General features: G+C 31.9%; 1 protein-coding gene across 1 annotated transcript; it reads right to left on the bottom strand.

The window, feature by feature from the left end:
- Nucleotides 1-681: 681 nt before the first annotated feature.
- LOC123892338 (endoribonuclease Dicer homolog 2-like) lies at nt 682-16,678 on the bottom strand. Its single transcript, XM_045942128.1, has 22 exons — nt 16,537-16,678; nt 7,752-7,833; nt 7,454-7,631; nt 7,240-7,353; nt 7,030-7,164; nt 6,838-6,922; nt 6,637-6,701; nt 6,409-6,540; nt 6,198-6,326; nt 6,004-6,112; nt 5,614-5,909; nt 5,361-5,521; nt 5,050-5,268; nt 4,687-4,901; nt 4,059-4,330; nt 3,564-3,958; nt 3,339-3,448; nt 3,031-3,227; nt 2,641-2,850; nt 1,902-2,309; nt 1,512-1,790; nt 682-1,035 (listed from the first exon to the last, which is right to left on the bottom strand). Exons 1-22 carry the CDS (start codon nt 16,676-16,678, stop codon nt 682-684), a joined length of 4,287 nt encoding a protein of 1,428 aa, XP_045798084.1.
- Between the last annotated feature and the right edge of the window lie 1,374 nt (nt 16,679-18,052).

The following is an 18,052-nucleotide window of genomic DNA, read 5'->3' as shown; positions in this document are numbered from 1 at the left end:
GAAAAACCGATTTGACTGGGTTTGGGTTCGGGTTTGGATTTTCCCCGATTTCAAAACATGGGGATGGGGCGGGTAACGGAGATATTGGTACCCACCCCGAAACCGTCCCCGAACCCGCCGGTTTATATAAAATTACTATATTTTGGAATATTGGTTTGTACCGGTACTATTTTATGGTTTTGATAATTTTGGTTTGATATTTTGGAATATCATTTCATTTGTATGTTTAATGCATTGAAATTTTGGTTTGTACTTTATTATTTGAAATTTTTTGTATTGTATGAATGTCAGCGTTTAGGAAAATTTTGGGTTCGGGTAAGGTTCAGCAGGGCAGGGCAAGGTTCGGGGATACCCGAACCCATTTGAGTATACCCGAACCCATTTGGGACGGGGATTGGGTTCAATTTTTTATCCCCATCGGGTAATGGGCGGGGAACGGGTATTTATCAATGATTCGGGTATGGGGAACGAGGAAGGTAAAAACCGTACCCGCGGGTACCCATTGCCATGCCTAGTAACACACTTTTCTATACTTTTTTAATGTTAATGTATTTTTATTAATAAAAAACTTAGCACACACATGTTATTTATGTCTGAAAAATTGTGATAAAAAATACTAGTATAATAGTCACATCCTTGTGTTTTTACAATTCATAAGATATACTACACAAGTTAAGTATATCACTTGTCTTGTGTTTCCTTCAACTTCAAGGAATTCAAAGCTCTCTTGCATGCTATTCTTGTGGCTGTTTTTTTATCAGTAGAACCTATGTACTCATATTGATGAATTACTCCATCCACAGTTATATTGATTCCACAAGTAGTAACGCCATCTTTACAGGACAATCTCTTCTCCATGCTATAATTCATTGTTTGGCACAGTTCGACTAATTCTCGAACGGGATGGATCGTTAATGTTTCAGGTGTCACAAGTGGTTCCAAAAGTGGCCTTATGCATTGCCACACAACCTCTTTCTTGTATCCTGAATCCACAAGTATAGCACCAGCTAGAGACTCTATGATGTCGCCAAGTACCTGCAGCAACAATAGGAACAATCTTAATTGGTGTAACAATTTACTCATCCTAGTTGATTATCGGATCCTGATTCAGATTAGTCAAGATGCATAGTCTGCAGTCAGGCGTTAAGGACTGCCTGATTAAGATCAGACTGTCCTGATTTAAAAATCAGTGTTTTTTAAATTATTAAATAAAAATTATATTTTCTTTTTTTAGACCATCTGATTTTAATTAGACGGCTAAAAACTCGGTGACTGTGTGACTGCATGTAATCCATTTCCTTGATTGTCACATTCACATCAAAGAAAAATGCACAAACATGAATACCAGACACGCCACAAACACTGACATGTTCACACCAATAATAAAGTAATTGGTATGTCGGAGTAATATCGATGTCAGACACCATACACACTTTCAATCTAAAGTTTTGGTGCTACATAGATTACAAATGTAAACATCTAATATTTTGATCACAATTACTTCGACTAACCTTGGGGAATGAAGCCTCGGACTCCCATCCAAAAGTTGACGATGAAGATAGTTCGTTGTATTTACTAAGTGTCTCTGCAATATGTTTATGTAACTCCTGCGAGGTATGGAGTACATGTTTATGCAATTGAACCCTTATGGCAGACCTCGCGTAACAGTCATTGTTGACAGAGGCCGCCCTCATGTCTGTTAACATCCCGGGTGACATGCCGGGGTATTCTTTGTACAGATGCACTGTGATAAGATAATCCAACACTGCGTCCCCTAAATATTCCAAACGCTGCACGGAAAGGAAAATATCATACAAAAAATGAGACAAAACTATAAGACGAAAACATAATTGATATATATATATATATAGAGTCGAAGAAAATTATAAAACATTATGTACCTGATAGCATCTGGGAACCTCGGGCAGCATGTATGAAGCATGAGTCATAGCTTCTACTAACAGAGAACGGTCCTTAAAGGAGTAGTTCAATATGGATTGTAAGAAAGCGACATTAAGAACATTCTCGGGAATAGCATTCCATTGCCTCTCATACGGTGAAAATTTAAAATTAACTTTGATTCCCACCCAATCCATAAACATCAAGGCAGACATCTCACCACCAGCGCTGAGGAAGGCACCGATCAGTGCTTCAACCACATCAGCAACAACTTTTCTTTTCAGTTTTCGAGTTTCTCGGGTATAAACTTGTGCTCCCTTGTTAGAAATCACTTCTAATTTAAAACCCCTTGGTTTAGCTCCAGGAATGATCCAGTTCTTATGATCAAACGATTCAGTCCGTATGAAGCCCTGCAACTCCGAAGAATAGACTTTCAATAACAGAATTAATACATTATATATAATCAATAGCCAAAAAATACAAACATAATTATAAGTTCATAAGACATCATCATTATAAGATATATAAAGCTTAAATTATTGCGAAATGAATTTCCTGCAGGACGCAGTATTTGATCTGAGCCGTCCGATTTCAAATCAGCGGCTGAGATTATTTTTCAGTATTATGATCTGAACAGTGCAATTTGAAATCGATGGCGGAGATTCAATCCAGAACTGTGTGCAATCCTGGTCCAAATTTTTAAGTATAATATATTATGAAAGAGAGGGAGAGATAGAATACCGCAAGTCCAGAACCGCAACCTAACTTACAAAGGGAAGCATTAGAAATGATCTTCTCCCTCTTCACACTAAGAAGACCCTCATGCAGATTTTCATACATATGAAAAAGCTGTTGACTAACAGCATATTTCAAAAAAGAATCGCCAAGTGTTTCTAGCGATTCGTAGTGGAAGGTCTCATTGCATGACTTTGCAGTCATTGCTTCCAAGACCTACAGTGCAAAATGTAGATACCATGATCAGTGCAAATATCTTTAAAATGACTGGAAAAGAAAAAATCAAACATTCGGATACCATTCCACCAAGAGGTCCAAGACAAATTAACGAAAAAATGCAAGTGGAGAAAGTTCGAAACCAAATTTTTTCTCAATCTATTCAACTTATGTTCACACCTTGAATATTGGAATCCTGTTGTGGGTACAATGAACCAAATACATCTTCATGAAGTTGAAAGCTCCAAGCAATGACTCAACTCGATGCATGATAGATGGAATAAATGAAAACAAATAAACTGTGCTAACAGAAATCGGAGACATGATTATAGAGCATAGTTCAGGAGGTAATTCCACAAAGGCCTTCTTGCTCATATCTGAAAAAGAAAAATACAAGATTAAGATAAGATTACACAGTGATAAAAGAAGAAACTATATCTTTTGTGCCTCTAAGGAACGATTAAGGAATCGAAAAAACAAATTAAAGCTTAAACCTCTGTCTTTCGCTTCTCTGCGGCCATGAGAATAATTTTTTACAGCAAAAACTTGTCTTGCTTTAAGTAGGCGTTGATGTTCAAAATGTAATTGAATGCCATACCTGAAATTCATAAGAGGATAATTAGAACAATGCATCAGTATATAGATTAACTTAGAGAATAAATTTAACTGATGTGATTAAAAACTGCGTATAACTGTGTAAAAATATAACTTACTTCTGTCCATAGTACTTCTTGTACGTAGTACGTTGACCATTCCCTACTTCTAGAGTTGAGTTTCCATCCAAATCCAATATATCAGTGGTGATGTACGTACGGCCATTATGTGGCGTACAAATCAAAGCATTCTGCAATTTGCAACGGCAAACTGAACTCTCTGTAGTCCATATATGGGCTTCGTTTTGCAGACACCGGAGGTTATATGGATCTATCGAACAAATTGTTGACCAATCAACAACTAATTTATCATCTATTACAGTAGATGGGAGTAGAAGATAATCCATTTGAAGATCATCTTCCAAACAAGATTTTCCTAGATTTGATTCCTTATCGATTTTAGAATTCATAAGAATTCCGAGGATATTAACTTGAAATGTTTTACAAAAAAGAACCTGAAATATGAAAAAAATAAAATAATCATAATTGTATTGACGACATTTCCTAACACTTGCAAATATGTCGGATACAATTAAAGGAATACTAGAGAGATACCTGATTTTGTGAGAGGTTAATGCTTCCGTTGTATTTGAAGTTTACATGCAAGTTACCTCTATCGAAACACATATTGAATTGCATGCATCCGATTTCAGGGTCAAGCTTGACTCTAGTTGCAAGAAAGACGTCTTGCACAGTGATACCATAGCTAAAATCTTGTTTTAGCTCCATCAAATAACAATAGTACTTTGTGTTACTATTGTTCGACACACGATTGACCAATTCAGATGGTACATAACTCGGCTGTTCCTCATCGTACGGTTCATTCACTGTAATTTTTTTTTATGTTGATGTCATTCAAAGAATTATTATATGGTTAAATAGAATTCTACATTCAAGTAATGTGAAAAATGAAAGGCAATATACACTAAAGGAAATTCTTTCATTACCGACAAATAAGTCTCCACGGCCTCATTGTTGTGGGTAATTTTTAAAGTACCTACGACTTACTCACGACTAAACTGTCTATAAAATTAAAAAAATTTATTGTGAATTGTTTAAAATTAATACCCACTGTCTAGCTGTGTGGACAATGCGTTATAACAATTTTATATACTACGAGTAATAACATAATATTTTGTAGTTATATTAAAAGTAAAAATGAATAGAAGGCGAGAGAACTTACCAAATTCCTCCGCCTCTGCTTCTTCAACGAGAATAGAAGGAACGAGATTATCCGTCAAAGCTCCAATCTTATGAAGTTGTTTGCATGCTTCAAGGCATGCAATATTCTTTAAGAACTTTGGGTCACCTTGTACATGAATAGCCTCTAGAGGACAACTCTTAGGAAGATACAATATTCCTTCTTGTTTATCCCACCTCGGATTTGGTTTAAAGTACCTAAAAGTTTAAAAAACCAAACGAGATGAATGATGAACGGGACAAAAAAAATTTACCGGACCAGATTTATGCAAAAGAAAGCATATCTCAAGGTTCATTAAACGAAGAAAAATTACTATGGAATAAGGGCAGCAATAGACGAACTAACCCATCTGAAGGGAGCCGTGCACAATATAAGTGTATCAAACTAATGCTCGAACTAAGATTAACAACAGCTCCAGTGCTAGCAACACGATAAGCATGCTCACCAAGTCGATCATTTTCAACACTCTCAAATGGAAGGGAAGAATAATGCAAAGACTCTTTCCTCATCATTTCCTCACTAGCAATGTATTTTTCTATTCGAGCATGTGAAGCTAAATCGCCGCTGTAATTTTGGAACAAAATAAGAAGGTTTTATGAGAAATTTTACTTTGAATGAAACAAATAAATTTTATATTACAATAACACAATAGTTACCTCTCTAACATCAATATGTAATCTGAATTTTGCATTCTAGCACGGCCTCGGGACTGTACAAAACTGCACACGGTTTTAGGTAGGTCAAATCTAATAACCAAATTGCAACTTTGAATATCTAAACCCTCCTCGAGAACTGATGTCGCAACAATGATGTTCACCTGCAAATTAAAATATTTATTTAATAAGTAATAGTATTTATTTACTTATTAAAATTACAACACAATGGATATTATCTAAGAAAGAAGCATACCAATCCCTTGCGAAATTCTTCCACAATTTCATCTTGAACTTTCCTAGTATGGGTTTTCGATACACTACGGTTTCCAGCAATATGTCTAACCTTCCAGCTATTGTATTTCGGAAGCAAAATGTTCAATAGAATCTCAAGAACCCTAGCTGCAATAACCCTTTCGACAAAAACTATGCATCGCATTTCAGTAACACCCCTGTACTCAAGTAGACAGTCAATAAGACAGGACACTTTCGAAGTCATTAGCCCCATTTCCATGTCGGAATTCATATTTTCGCCAATAGTCCATTGAGGATCTGAGTAACAAGAAATTTTCTAAAATTAATTAAAGAAAGTAACAAAAGATTTAATTAAAATCTCACATTTTCTCAATGCTTATAGAATCATTACCAGATGGTATGTAACTTTGCAGTGTCAAGGTACTAGCCGAAATAAATTTTTTCACAATGGGATACCCTGCTGAGAAAGGTTCAATGGAAAATAACGACGTCTCCATAGCCTATCACGTAAAAAAACAGTTAATGTTACATATTTGAACCTACGACGTTTCCATAATAAAGTCGCGGTAGCAAAAGGGAAAGAACCTTCAAAGCGAACCAAACACCAAGTAGTCCTAAGCAAGATATTGAGGATTTCAAAATCTTTGAAATTTTTTTGTTTACAGATTTGACAGAATCCGCGGTAAAATCCAAACTTGTCACAGAAAGCTCGTGCTGAAGAACAAAATGCACCCATTTCAACAAAATAATCAATTTTTAGAGCATACATTTGAATGATTTGATTAAATGCACACACCTGTTGTTTTAATTCGTTGAGTTTTTTGGATACTTCTTTGCACAGCGAATCGAAAATCACATTTTTCTTATGATAATACCGGAATTTTAAGGTAGACTCTGAGATGACAACATCACTTAGACGTGTATAAACCTTCAATGCAAAAAGATATTTCAGAAAAGATATAGGGATAAAGTATTCCCGGTGAATACAATACATGTATATAAAGAGAATGACAATAAAAACAACCTTTGAATTCATTAGAGTCATTAGTTCCCAAACTTTTTCTGATAAGGTCGACTCAGAATTCGCAGCTGGATTAAAAAATAAAAGTGAAGAAAAAAGAAATCGAATATATTAAATAAATAAAAAACTAACACAGATAAATAATTAAGCACGAAAAAGCAAGAAATGTAAATAAATTAAAAGAAATTTTCTCTAGGCTTATACCTTTCGACTTAACTGGGGATGCGGTCATCCCAAAAATTCGAGGAAGCTCAGTGGTACCTGATCTTAATTCATGATGATAAAATTCCTGCACGTAGTCAAACAAAAGCAACTCTCAATTTCCACTATACCTCTATAGCGCCGCTATTTGACAACATTAGTTAAAATAAAGAATGTAAAGGGTATAAGACTTACATTCATGATACAAGCATATGGATGATCACCCGAAACATGATGGCATTCATCCATTATTAAAACCTTTATCATATTCAGTTTGATAAAGCTATGCCTCAGGCAAGAAAGCAATATTGCAGGAGTCATGACAAGCACCTGTAACAAGATTAATATTAATATAAAATTATAAGACATCTATTAGTCGCGGTAGAAATTCAAAAACCCCGTCACCTCGTGTTTCTGCATCTCTTCTTTCCACATATTTTCGTCCCAACAGTCACGACCCATGTTTCCCCAATACATTCCGATGTTTAAATCAGTATGGTTTCTCAAGACTTCAGCTTGCTAGACAAGTGAACAAAACAAACAAAGTGAATCCTCAACCGTCACATAAAAATCATTCATCGTTATGGCTTCTATCATAGAAGAGATCAAAGTAGCATACCTGTGTAATCAATACAATTTTCGGAACTAAAAAGACAGCAATGTATGGAGAAGGTTTCCGAAGGTGACAAGTATAGCTTCGGAGAAGCATGGTAGCTATCAATGTCTTCCCGGACCCTGTTTCCAGGTACACTATCGTATTTTCCCGAACTGCTTGCTCCAGTGCTTCAAGCTGATAGCTACACACAAAAAACAACAGCGTCAACAACCTAAATCATCAATCCATATATATGACATTACAATGGAAAAGGGATTTTTTTGAAAAAAACAATTAAAAAATATAAAATAAAATAACTAACCTTCTAGCAAATGGAAGAGGATCAGGTATAATCTGTTGTTCATCGATATCCATCATAACTTCTTCCATATTCTCTGATGAATCTACATTAATCAAATTAAAAAAATCATCAAAATTCAAACTAACTATGAAGCAATGGAAATAAATGAGCATCAGACACGACACCAACTTCATATAGACACGAGTAATAATTTAAGAAAATAGATCCAAACACAAAGAATATTAGACATCTTACGAGCATGTTAGACGCCAAACATGCTTTCGATTTAAAATAAGTGAAAGTGAAAAAATCTTACCTTTGTCTTTTCAAAGCAATGAAGTGGGTGCTTGCTTAGCACCCAAAAAGATACCAAGGACAAAGAAAAGCCCTAATGACTTAAGAGAGGAAAAGAAAAATACACTGTTTGAAGTTATTTTCAAAAGATCAATTTATGAACAAAGAAACATAGGTATTGAGGAATCTTAGAAATGAAATTTGAAAAAGACACCGTTTGGTCGGTGCGCGCGAATACTTACTGCTTTGTTTTTTTTAACCGTTGAATAAAAAGTTAATTACCATGGAATAGTTACATTTATTGGAAGTATTTTTTTTTTGTACAAGATTTTTTTTTTTAACAAGCTGAATGTCCACAAACCATGGTTTTATCCATTTTCACCCATATACTCCTCTAGTTAATTTTTTTTTTTTTTTATCAATTAACAACATTTAAACATCTATGGAAAATTATATCGGTACCCCTAATCACCTTCATCCTATAGTTAGTACATCAAACATTTTTTTTTTAAAAAAAAAATGTTAAATTATATTTTAATTTTATAAATGATAAATAAATTGAAATGCAAGAAAAAACCTTCTTTTTTTTTTGTTGAGAAATCAAGAGTATCTAGACATCAAAGAAAAATTAGAGATCTCAACTATGTTGACATCCGTAATCACCGATCCTATAGTTAATACATCAAACCTTTTTGTAAAAAAATTGTTCGATTAGATTTTAATTTTGTAAATAAATGATAAATAAATTGAAATGCAAGAAAAAACCTTTTTTTTTTTTTTTGAGAAATCAAGAGTATCTAGATATCAAGGAAAAATTAGACATCCCAACTATGTTGGAAGTCATAAATAATCACCTCCATCATATAGTTAATACATCAAACATTTTTTAAAAAAATTGCTCGATTAGATTTTAATTTTATAAATGATAAATAAACTGAAATGCAAGAAAAAGCCTAAGTTTGAACAATAGTTTTTTTCCCATTAAACCCTTCAAATCATTTGATTGCACCAAATTGTATAACAATGTATCATTCACACAAAGTCGATAAATACACTAAAAAGTAATATAAAGTTTCGAAGTACTAAAATTTCAACAATAATACAACATCGATCTGAAAAATGAAAAATAGATGAAAAAGAGACACGAGAAAATGGAAGCTAGAAATAAAATAAAGAGAAGCAAAATAAGTACCTTAGGGTGATGATCTTATAGGATCACACGACGAAGTCATAATGTACAAGTGCAGAAAAGGTAGGGTTTTTGTGTTACGCGGCTGTGTTATGCGGCTAACGAACAGAGCAATGGATGATGTAAAATGTGAAATAAGTAGTAGGGTTGAGAATATATATAATGGGTCAGTTTCAACATATTTTCTTTTTTGTTATAGAAAATATTCGGAATTGATTTTGCGTTTTTAGTTTAAGAGAGGAGGAAAAAGTAAAAAAATCACAAGAAAATAAAATAAAATAAAATAAAAAGGCAATTTTTAATTGGATGAGCTTTTAAATTTCCACAAACCAAAATTATCATTATTTTCATTTAGTCAAAAAAAAAATTATCATTATTTTCATGGTTTTGGGTCATAAATGTCGATGTTATTCACTAATTTTCTTTGTAATTTTTTTACAAAAACAATCTTATATTATTTCATGAAACAATAAAGTGGGCCATAAAAGTCGGATGTCTCTTTATAAACGTCACCTTGAAGCTTGAATCTAAAGACAACACATACTTAATCTTGAAAATTATAGAGCTAAATTAAGACACTCTGGCGATGAATTGCATCCAATACAAATTTAGAGTCGGTTTTAAATATGACAGTAGTAATCCCTATTCGATCCAATTTCTTACTAGCTTCTAGCAAGGCAATTGCTTCCCCTTCAATTATAGAGAAATTTCCTTACACCCAAGAAGTTCCAGCTAAGTCAAACTGACTCTCGTGCAGTTACGTACACATCAATCTGCACTCGTCTTGGATGATTCCCTACCAAAATGGTGTAGGCTAGACATCCCTGCTGCACATTTTGAATTCAAGCTTGTGATTTTTCAAATGCTGCAAACTATATGGAGCATTTTTTTAGTGTTGTAAAAAAAAAGATCCACAGTTTGACCTTAGACAATTTAGTGTTGTACTCATTGAGAGTATCACTGCAAACACTTATCAGTGTCCAACGGTAAGAGAAACACTTGATTGGACATGCAAAGAAGTCCACAAGAGTGCATAAAGTTGGTGAAACCACCGTCGTTGCTTCTCAAGTTGCTCAAATTCACAATATGATGAAGATTCTACTTAGATTTTTTCTAGTAACACCCCAAAAATACCTAGTTACACCCAAATTTATTTTAAATTTAATGACAATATCAATACTGCCCTTATTCTTACTTTTCATTTTATTTTCTGGGTGTGTCAGTGAATGTACGTGAAATCAAATTCACGTACTTATCTTAAAAATTGTAAGTTCATGTGTTATGTGAATTGAATTCATTTATAAGTTTGCAAACTCAATTCACGTATGAAAAAAAATCTTTGAAAATAGCACTCGGCAAAGTTTGTGGAAATTTTGATATGTGACGGTGATATGTATCTACCAAAGAAGTAGTACCTATCTAGTATAATCCATCTTTGCCCATTCACTGAGAGGAAAAATTTATCATATTTTGCTTTTACCTATTGCCATTAATGGCTGCTTTAAAGTTTTTTCTACAATAATACATTATAGACGAATTGGAGTAGTTCGACAAGCACAAGCCTTGAATGGGTTTAATCGTGGGAACAATGGTTCAAACTTTCAATAAGTACTACAAGCCTTGAATGGGTTTATATGTACTTGAAAAATGTTTGATTGAATGAATGAAGGAAGTGAAGATGAAGTGAAGAGAAGATGAAAAGGTTGAGAAAATATGGAACGAGAACATATTAAAGAGACGAAGAATATGGGGATGTTGGAGAATTAAAATTTAAAATAGGGATATTTTAGTCTTTTTGAGGTGTGGGTGGATAAATTAGGAGTGTTACTAGAAAAAATCTTCTACTTATACCATCTGTCGTGCCAGAAGTGGAGCCAGCCAAAGAAGTAACAGAACAATGTAAGTTGGATATTGGAGAGGGCTTTGCCTAAGGGTACCACTATCCAACAATGTAAGTTTTGGATATATAGTCTTTCAAAATTTGACCTCAACCCACATATTTGGTAATAGAGTATGTAATCTTTTATGTTTGATGTGTATATATGTGTATATTAGAGTATATCTAAACTAAATGTTATACTGAACTATTTTTATAAGTGGTTCACCGTGGATTCTGTTTAAAATTATCAGAAATTCTAAAGATTGTCGATAATACTCCTTAACAATAAAAATAAAAATAAAAATAAAATTATGACTCTCATTATGGCAAAAATAATGATAATTCACGTCATTTCAATAAGACTTACATCTTTATTTTATATTGTTTTAATCAAATCGGTATCAATAAAATCATTATTTCAATCTTAAAAATGAAGATGACAATTAATACATACTTTCAAACAACAACATATATCGTTGATAGAATTTTAAATACCAGTCCACAATAAACCATTTACAAAATTAATTCATATTAAAAATTTCCACATATCTAATACTTAGGTTGAAAATTTCACAATATTAAAGAGCCCCACTTGTCGCTTACCTCAGTTGATAGACACATCGCATATATTATGCAAGAGTCGGAGTTCAAATTTCAAACACTTCATTTATTTACCTTTAAGGTGAAATTTTCTAGCAACTAAATTACTAGGAACAAAAAACAGCTTAAATAAGTTTGAGATAAGTGGCTCCCCAAAAGGCCAAAACTAAAGTTGGATCACATGCCCGAACTTTAAAAAAAAAAAATTAATTAATTAATAAAAAATAAATAACTCTTATGTTTGGATATTCTCATCTGCATTATCGCTTAATATTTCCTCTTCCTCTCTAAATTTTTTTCATAAATCATATTCACTGTCAATGTAATTAGTTTAACTTTTATCATCCCACTTTTAAAGACATCAGTGGTTATGAGTTATGTGAGCTCATATTTTATCATGAATATTAAACTTAAATGATAAGGGGGAAGAAAAAAATATAAATTATATTTATAATTTTATCATATTGCACGGCAAAATTATAATTTTAAAAAATTAATGTATAATAAATAAAAAAATAAAAGTATTGAAATTGACATAAAAATTATTAATAATAATAATAATAGAATATTTATATAAATGACCATTGTACCAAAAACATTTGACTTTTATAAGAATGATAAAATATATTTTGCTAGTCTCATAAGTGTAGCTCAAATCGTAACTACAAAGGACATTATTGGAGTGTTCGTCTTGTGACACACACACACACACACACACACACACACATTTTCTTCTTCTCTTCCTCTACCCGGCCCTATTTTCTTTTTCTCTGAGTTTCTATTTCCTCTACTAGTTAGGGGTGATTTTAGGTCATATTTGGCCTAAAATCACCCCTCTTCACCTTTTTTCTTGTTGTTTTCAATCTAAATAAGTGATTTTTCACATAGATTAAGTTTTTTAGTTGTTTTTCTTTTTTATTTGTGTGATATCGTCGTCTGAGTGCGACGTTTGTGTTGATCGTCGTCTTGGTACGACATTGTTGAATTCTCCGTCTTGTTACGGTGTTCGTTTAGTTCATATTGAAAGATCATTTTCAATCAATTGCAGAATCAATCAATGATTTGGACATCAACGTTGCAGATCCGGAAGCATGGATATTTCGGTGACTTTAGTTTTTATCATATTATTATTTGTAGGCATTTTGCCGTTGTATGCTATTAACACGGATGCTGTGAGTTTGTTCGCAGATTCATCCTTTTTGTTTTTAGCGATGTTGAATGTGTATTTGGATCTGATGTATTATATCAATTATTGGAATGAATGAATATCGTTATCGTTTTAGTCAATATATATATATATATATATATATATATATATATATATATATATATATATATATTGCTTAATTAGTATTTTAGTCTCTTAAATAAATTTTTGGTTTTACGTTTGTCCCTTAATGAATAAACGTTCTATTTTGGTTCCTTAAAGATATCTCTGTTTGTCACATTAGTCCTTTCCGTTAATTTTTAACCCCAAAATTATAAGGTGAACCAACTTTATAGTGGTCTAGCATAGACCACATTAATTTTTTAAATTTTAACAATTTGATATTAATTATTATATATTATTGGTATCCATATACAATGATTGCATCACAAGATTTAATAGTTACTAAATTATCTTAATTTTGTCATCGGTTTAACAACGCAGTTTGTTGTCTGCCTACTTTTCATTTATATATGTTCGCTTACATTTCATCCCTGTATAATTATTTTGAATATATATATATATATATATATATCATTGTAAGAAAAATAGTTTCTAAATTTTCAATTTGATAGTATTATTATTAATTAAAATAACATTAATTGTAAATTTACAACAATCATGGAAGTCCATGAGAAATGTCATCGGCAGCAGCCGGTGGATATTTAAAACACCAACACCTCCCGCTAAGACACTTTGGGCGTTGGCCTGGCTTACATCCAGGTCTACAGTCTTCATTAGATTTACAAATTGCATCAACTCCATCTGCATACACAAACAATGCACGTGGATGTGGCATTAATCTCGTATGTAAAAAATGAAAAATATAAATATAATTTTTTTTAGGATTAAATAAGTTTTGTGTAAAAAAAAAAGTTTAAATAAGTTTTTGGTTTTTATAAATATCTCAAATTTTGTTTTTAATTTATATAAATTTTTTTAACAACTTTTGATCCCTCGAATATTTTCTGTCACAATTTTTGTTCCCTACTTTTCAGTCAATTCTTGTGTACTTTCAAATTTTTTAATTAATTATTTTTTGTATTCATGTTTTTAATATTCTAAAAATATCACCCATAAAAAAAATTAGAATTTTTTAACATAAAATAAATTATTTATGATTTTTTTTGCATAGAAAACTTAAAAATGCATATTTAATTTATATCTTTGTTAAAAAAAATATAAATTTTTGCAAGAGACATTACGATAGTGTACTAAATATTACCACGAAAAATTCAAAATTTTGAATAATATACACGAGTTGAATAAAAAGCATAAAAAATTGTGATAGAAAATATTTGATAGACCAAAAATTACAAAAAAAAATATAGAAACTAAAAATAAAATTTGAAGTATTTATAAAGATTAAAAATATATTTAACTCATTTTAAAATAATTAATGCTAGGATTAATATTAAATTGTCCGTATTATAAGATTTAAACTTCGAACATATCACTTATAAATTAATTTATCACTTCAATCATCAATTTAACAAAATATGATGAATAGGTTAGTTAACAACACAAAATGATGCATCGGTTAGTTAAAACAAAAAATGATGAATAGATAATTTTGTCTAGTATTCTAACCTGGTGTGAGGATGAAGAAAGCAAATAAAAATACTAATGCGAGAACACGTATTCTTCCGGCGGCCATCTTCATCTTGTACATATAACATACTAGTATAGAGGATTATTTATATATGCATATAGTGAGACTTTTCTTTGACCATAATAACTATTAAAAATTAATGTATTGAGTATATAAGACAAAAATATATTTTATATATTGTAAAGACAAACTTTTTTTTTTGGACTAAACAAAAGTTGATAGAACTAACAATAGTATAAAGTTGTTATTAAAAAAAAAAGAGTACATTCAAAACAAAAAAAGTATTTAAAGTTGGGAAAAAATTAATATAGACCACTTTTAGAGATAACTTACCGTGAATCAATACTTAAAAGATATTTGAAATTTTATTAACGATATGTGTTGTTATTTGGAATTATTTTATAGATGATCTACCTTGAATTAGTATTAAAAAAGATTTTAAATTTTATCGAGGATATAAGTTGTTATTTGAAAATATAAGTTATTAATGATCATCTTTATTTTTATATTGAGAATAATGACTTAATTGATATTGATTTGATTAAAACAATAGAAAATAAAATGATTAACTATATATTTGGTCTCTTATGTTTATTTTAGGGGACGTTTGATTCAAGGATGATAAATTTATGTCCCGGAATAATCTTCCCAAGAATTAATAATTGGAATCTTAATTCTGGGTATTTTTAAAAAAAAGTGTTTGGTTAATATTTATGATATTCCTGGGATTATTTGCAAACATGGGGTATATGTGTAGTTATTAGATGGTTACTTCATTTTTATTCACACCTTCATGGGCATATTTTATTTCCACCCATTTCCTTGAGAATAAAAACATGGGAAATGAGAAGTTATTTTATTCCATGGAATATTTTATACCTCGAAAATAATTTCCTAACTTTAAAACAAACATGGAAACCCATTCGTAACATCCATATTCCTGGGAATCATTTTTATAACCATGAAACAAACACCCTTGGATTTCAATTTAGTTCTTTACGTTTAAAACATATCAATTTGGTCTCTTACGTTTTAACCGTTTGCAATAGTTAGTTCTTTCTGTCAGTTTTGTCACGACCAGTTTGCATATGTGGACAGACACGTGGACACACACTGACAAGTATATAGTTCAAATGATTTTATATTGACAAAATTAACAAAAAGTACTAAATTGAAACCTAATGAAAACTTAAGGTACAAAATCGATACTTTTTAAACGTAAGAGAACAAAATAAATTTATGGAAAAAGAATTATATTATGATAGAGAAGCTAATACATGGGCTACTCTTTAATAGTCATGTCATTATTTTAGTCGTAAAGACGAGGCGTGTCAAAAAATTTTACTTTTAAAGAGTGCTGTTGACAATGGTTAGAATTTTTAATAATTTTAAACATCGAAGTTGTGGGCTAACATATACAATAGATAAACACCAAGCTGGAGGTGAATTCCGTTAATATTAAGATGGATAAAATGGTGAGAAGTAGAAATCATTGTAATAGGAGGACAAAGACACCAAATTCCCCTAAAAAAATCCAACAGCATCAACTCGAACATAATTATCCACCAATTTTCTTAATAACTTTTTTTAGCTGTGTTACCACCGATGTGAATCTCTCGAATGAAATCAATATGATAAATTCTCGTGTAATCTCAAATAAGTGAAGGAAAGTTATGGCCTCTAGCCCCTCTACAATTCCACACAAGACATATTTAGTACTACATGTATATCCTTATTAGACTTCTCATGATCACTATTAATAATGATCAAATTTCATGAAGTGATCAAATTTCAAGATGAACAACTCCACCTTCAATTAGCTCTAGAGTCTCAAAATATTCATTCTTTGTCCACATGTGATAGGAGCATCCAACGTCTATGACTCAATACTCCACTGATTCCCAACTTCCACTAGCACCTCCGGATAATAATAACGTTGTTGTTTCAGATAGTAACCCGAGTATTCTTAGCACCGCCTCTCCAGGCTGATGTCGAGTATTATTACCACCGCCTCTCCAGGTCGACCTTCTTCTCTATCTTCAAGGCACCAGATAACAACACTCCATGTTTTATCCATCATCCCAAACATTAAAGTTGCTTCCATCTTCACTTTCCATAATTCCAAATTGCTTTTGGAAAGTCCCTCGACATCCGACTTAGAACCCATGGCGCTCGCACCAATTATTGTGAATTCTTCGATAAAATCACACAAATACGAAACTTGATGTGTGGAGCAATAGAACGGCAACCAAAGCAAGCGGATAAGCAATAATATAACAATGATAAATTAAACAAGATAAAGGAGAAGAAAGAACACGATAATTTGTTTACCTAGTTCGGTCCAACAATGACCTAGTTTGAGGGAGAGAGCAGCCCCTCCGTTCCACTATATCAAAGAGTAACTTTATAAAGAAATTCTCAATTGGGTTACAAGAATTAATCCTAATTCTACCCAAAACCTGAATCTCTTCTCGTGGCCAAGAGACTCAATTTGATAAGGGTTTCACAAGGTGTACCACAAATATAGTTCGCTCACCCTAGAGTTGTACCGAGGGAAAACCTTTTTTATCTCTAAAACCCTAGCCTTGTGTGGTGGAAAACCCTAATCCTTGCCTCTATATCTACTCTCTTCCTCAATTTTTCTATGAATAAAGCACTTCCTATTTATAGAAAAATATATGCCAAAAAATTAATAAAAAATCGGTTTTAAAATAAAACAAATCCAAGTCAGAGTCCTCTAAGAAAATATATTTTTTCCCAAAAAAATCTCCAAAACAGCAAAGATGCAAAAGATTCAACAAAAAAATTTTTGACTTCTTGTAACTAATATTTCAAGGCATATCCAACATCTCCCAAATTCGATTCAAATCTTGTCTGCAGTATCCTTCGTGGAAGAAAAGGATTTGATAAAAAGTCTTCCTCGTAGTGAAGCTGATCTTTTTTGACCAAAAGATGTGTAGTCTGCAACAAAGCAAAAACATTGCTCTCAAAAGTCAAAACATTAATTTAATACAAAGATTGCTCTAAAAAACAAAACAAATCCCTAAAATTGGAAAGCCGAAATCCCCTACAAAATGATGATTTTTTTCTATAAACAAAATCACTTTTTTTTTGGAAGAAAAATCACTTTATATATACAACCTAAATAAACACATGACAACCTAAATTTTATTTGTCTTCTACAAAATCTTGGGACCGGCTCTGTTCTCAACTCCAATGCCTCTAAACTTCTAAAGATTTCGATCCACACCAAGAAAGCATTATTAGAATTCAAAAATAGATGAATCGACGACTCAATCATACCTTCACACGCCACACACCGGCCCTAGGAGCCTCGGGAGGAAGAATATTAATTCCAGAGATCAAGATTAATGTGGCCTATAACATATAAAGTATATTCTATATTTTAGTAAAAAGTTATAATAATTTACAAAATTAAACAAATTAAATGTACAAAATTGATTTTCTTTACATTGGATTATCATAATCATAATAAGCTAAAAATTAAAACATGCGTCAACAAACAAATGACATCACCTAA

Source organism: Trifolium pratense, linkage group LG6 (assembly GCF_020283565.1).
Source record: "Trifolium pratense cultivar HEN17-A07 linkage group LG6, ARS_RC_1.1, whole genome shotgun sequence".
In the NCBI taxonomy this organism is placed as follows: Eukaryota; Viridiplantae; Streptophyta; class Magnoliopsida; order Fabales; family Fabaceae; genus Trifolium; species Trifolium pratense.
The sequence above is the reverse complement of the archived record's forward strand: the minus strand, read 5'-3'. Positions and strand labels throughout refer to the sequence as shown.

Coding starts and splice junctions, on each gene's coding strand:
- LOC123892338 (XM_045942128.1), bottom strand. CDS start 16,678: ATGGGTTCTAAGTCGGATGTCGAGGGACTTTCCAAAAGCAATTTGGAA. Junction 7,632..7,751: donor CCTCTTCCATTTGCTAGAAG/GTTAGTTATTTT, acceptor TTTTGTGTGTAG/CTATCAGCTTGAAGCACTGG. Junction 4,331..4,686: donor AGCAGAGGCGGAGGAATTTG/GTAAGTTCTCTC, acceptor AAAAAATTACAG/TGAATGAACCGTACGATGAG.